We start from the raw sequence: 3,931 nt of genomic DNA, 5'->3' as shown, positions 1-3,931 counted from the left end.
TGATTTTTATACATTGGAAACACCTTATTGAAAACACCTTATATTAAAAATATATTAATGTGATAAATATTAAAGATTGGAAGTTGTTAAATTAAAATTTTAATTTTAAATTATTAATTAAGATGGGACCTTATATGTTCCCACTTTCTATAGGTTTATTTTAAAAATAATCTTTACGCAAAACAATCTAATTAATGGTCTAAGGACAGAAATTAAAATATCTCTTTATTAGTATTATTATTTTAAAACACAAATACCACTTTAATTCATAAGGGATTGTAATAAAAGAACAAAGGCAAAAAAAAAAAGAAAAAAAAATGGAAAACTTATAAGGGATCATGATAGGAAAATTCTTGTACTATAGTGTTTAATATTTTAAAATTTTAAAAGTAATTTTCAAAACCAGTGCAAATTGCATTTTCATAGGTAAAATAAATAGGTAATTAAACAGAGTACGATTTTAATTTACGAATTTATTATAAATAGTTTCCTTTCAATTTTGGAGTAATTAATTAGTTATATACTACCATAAAAATTATATTCTACGATCGCTTTAACTTTTTAATTACTTACTGATCATTGTTTCAGCATCTATACTAGTCCCTGATAACAAAAAACTTCATACATATGCATACACTTAATTATTTGCAGCTTTATGGTACTTTTACAAACAAAATATAAATTACTTACATGAAGGCAAAGAAAATCACAATTAACAACTTGCTTACAAATTTCAATAATTTTTTTGGCTCAATTATGGAGACTTATTTTATGATCTCCCTCACAAACCTAAGGCAGCTGGATATATATATATATATATACTTCTTTTGTTGTTGTTGTTTCTTTTTTTTTAATTTTCTCTCTCTTTTTCAATTTATAACCTTAGGTGCACAATCTATATATATATGTATATATATATATATTCTCCTTTATATAGTAGATATGTATCGCACGTGCTTATCATAGTGGGAAATTCTCAGTACCTTAGCAATAATTTCCATATTCAGACATAATCCTTAAGAATATCTTCTGCATGTTGTTTTATCACCTTCCAAGCCATGAAAATATGTGATTCTTCGGTCAGGGTTGCACCAACTGCGAATCGGAGCAAAAATATTCCATCAACCACCGTGTGCGTCATATATATAGAACCAGACGCGTTGATGGACTCCAATAACTTGTGGTTAACGTCGTTTATACATTCATGATCATGATCCTGATCATCATCATCAAAATGTGCTCCACGGTTCTGGCTCAGCTTGTTCTTATCGATCGCTGTGGGAGAGATTCTAAAACAGACCAGCGCGAAATTCCTAGGATGAACAGTCTCGAACCTTTTGTCGGCGGCTACGAGCCCTTCGAAAGTCTTGGCCATTTCAACATGGCTTTTGAGCATGTTCCTGAGTTTCTCAACTCCGTAGCTTCTCAGCACGAGCCAGAGTTTTAAGGCTCTGAACCTTCGGCTGAGTGCAATTTGCCAGTCTTTGTAGTCAACCACTTCTTTCGAATCGGTGGCTTTGTTTCTTAAAAACTCGGGGTTGGTCGAGAGTGATTTGATCAAGGCGCTTGGATCTTTCAACCATAGGCAGCAACAGTCAAGGGTCGTGAAGAACCATTTGTGTGCATTGAAACTGAACGAGTTCGCACCTTCAACGCCATCGATGAAATGTCGAAACTCGGGACAGACACAGCAACTCCCTGCGTATGCAGCATCGACATGAACCCACATGCCATAATCTTTTGCCACTTGACATATGGGTCCCAATGGATCAACCGCAGTGGTTGACGTTGTTCCCATGGTAGCACATACAAAGGTAGGGAATAAACCAGCTTTGATATCCGAGCAAATAGTGGATCTTAGCAAATCAGGAGGGAGAGAAAACGATGTCGATCTTGAGGTCTTTATGACGCGGAAATTCTTCTGGTCAATTCCGGCAATCTGTGTAGCTTTCTTGAATGCACTATGAGTTTGGTCCGACGCATAAACGACTAGATTTCCGATATTTTCTCTCCCGACTTTGCTCAGCATTTGATCCCTAGCAGCAACTAGGGTACAAAGCATGGCCTCGCAAGTGGTTCCTTGCAAAACGCCACCGCCTCCGCCGGAGAAAAGGAAAGACTCGGGAAGCCTAAGCATTTCTCCGAGCCAATCCATGACTATGCTTTCGAGCTCGCTCGCGGCTGGGGACGACATCCAGTTGAAGCCGACGACGTTGAATCCGGTGGCGAGCATCTCGCCGAGAAACCCTGCGATGCTTCCACTTGAAGGGAAGAATGCAAAGTAGTTAGGGCTTTGCCAGTGTGTCAGACCAGGAACTATATGATCTTGGACATCATGGAGGATGGTTTCGATTGGTTCGGGGTCATAAGGTGCGGATTTTGGCAATCGTTTTCGGAGATAACCAGGTTCAACTTGGCTCAAAACCGGGTATTTCTCAATGGTTTTGTAGTAATCAGCAATGAAGTCGATGATCATATGGCCTTGCCTCCTGAACTCTTCAGGATCAAGAAGGTTTTCCAAGTTGTCAGAATCGGGTTTCAGAGAATGGTTCAAATTGAGGCTACCCATTTGGAGGTAAGAAAAGAAACAAAGAAAAAAAAAAAAGGAAAAAAAAAAGATTATTAAAGCCAAAGAAATTGAATTAGGAGTGCGAGAAAGGTGAGCAGCAGAGGCTTGTTGCTCTCCTGTATATATGGATGTAGTAGAGATGGGCAATAGAGATGAAATGATCCATTTATATAGAAATACAGGGTGTAGGTGCGCCTTGCATTATTTTTTTTTGTAGGTAACTCGTTATTAATTGCTACTAAATTTCTGTCTTTATTATTAGCCCACCAAAGATATAATCAAAATAATGCTTTTGGTTCTTCCTCTTAAATTTTTTAGATTGTCTTTTTGTTCTTTTTATTGTATTTTTTGTAAAAGCCCAGACCACCCACTTACTGTGTTCGATATTGTCGTTTTTGAACCTGTACTTACCAGTCCCACTGGGGGGCTTCCAGGCCTAATCATGATATTGTCCGCTTTGGAAAAAGCATGCACGGTTTTACTTTTCCTCATAGGAATGCGTTATATGGGATAGGTATCCATACCACCTTATAAAGCGTGCTTCGTTCCTCTTTCCAACCGATGCGGGACTTCACAATCCTCCCCCCTTGGGGCCCAGCGTCTTCGCTGGCACACCGATCCGGGTACTAGCTCTGATACCATCTGTAACAGTCCAGACCACCCACGTCCGATATTGTCTTCTTTGGACCTAGAAAATACTCTTACAACGCATCTCTCAAAGTTTTGTCAAAATGCATCGTAATAGTTAGGGATAATCCTCTTACAATCCCTACCTACCAGTTCCACTGGCACAGGCTTCCAGGCCCAAAGAGGACAATATCGTATGCAAATGATTTGGCCTATCACATTTTTCCTTCTTTTTTTTTTTTTTTTTTCTCCTCTTGAATTCTTTTATTTGTCTACTCTTTGCTACAGCAAATTTATAAAAATGACATTGTCCGTCACTATGCATTAGAATTGTGTCATTAAAACTCGTCTGTAACTAATCTATTGCTATCCCCTTCACGTTTTTCACACTCAAATCACCTTTATTTGCTATATACTCTTTATTATAACAAATTTTAACAATATCATTATTAAGCTTGTCACTAAAAATCATTTGCGACTTCTTTAAGGCTTCGTTCCAAAAGTTTGTTACTCTTAAATTGCTACTATATCTGTCATAAAATCTACTCTTATGTCATGAATTTCAAAGAAATTTTGATGTTATTGTAATTTTATTGCTGAAAAAATCTTTTTTTGGTAGTGCATAGTAGCATCCTATTAATGCATCCAACTGCCCTGGATCTGATATATACGTATACGCACTTGTTTTGGTGTAATTAATGCAAGAAAAGTAAGTATATGAGAAAGATTGGAAGC

General features: G+C 37.1%; 1 protein-coding gene across 1 annotated transcript; it reads right to left on the bottom strand.

Annotated features, from left to right (window-relative positions):
- Positions 1–619: 619 nt before the first annotated feature.
- LOC107434923 (tyrosine decarboxylase) lies at positions 620–2,682 on the bottom strand. The gene has a single exon (XM_016046441.4). The coding sequence runs from the start codon at positions 2,567–2,569 to the stop codon at positions 1,004–1,006; it is 1,566 nt and encodes a 521-aa protein (XP_015901927.3). The 5' UTR covers positions 2,570–2,682; the 3' UTR covers positions 620–1,003.
- Positions 2,683–3,931: the final 1,249 nt, after the last annotated feature.

This window comes from Ziziphus jujuba, chromosome 1, assembly GCF_031755915.1.
Source record: "Ziziphus jujuba cultivar Dongzao chromosome 1, ASM3175591v1".
Lineage (NCBI taxonomy): Eukaryota > Viridiplantae > Streptophyta > Magnoliopsida > Rosales > Rhamnaceae > Ziziphus > Ziziphus jujuba.
The sequence above is the reverse complement of the archived record's forward strand: the minus strand, read 5'-3'. Positions and strand labels throughout refer to the sequence as shown.

Excerpts from the sequence above, each read along its gene's own strand:
- LOC107434923 (XM_016046441.4), bottom strand. The coding sequence starts at position 2,569 with ATGGGTAGCCTCAATTTGAACCATTCTCTGAAACCCGATTCTGACAAC.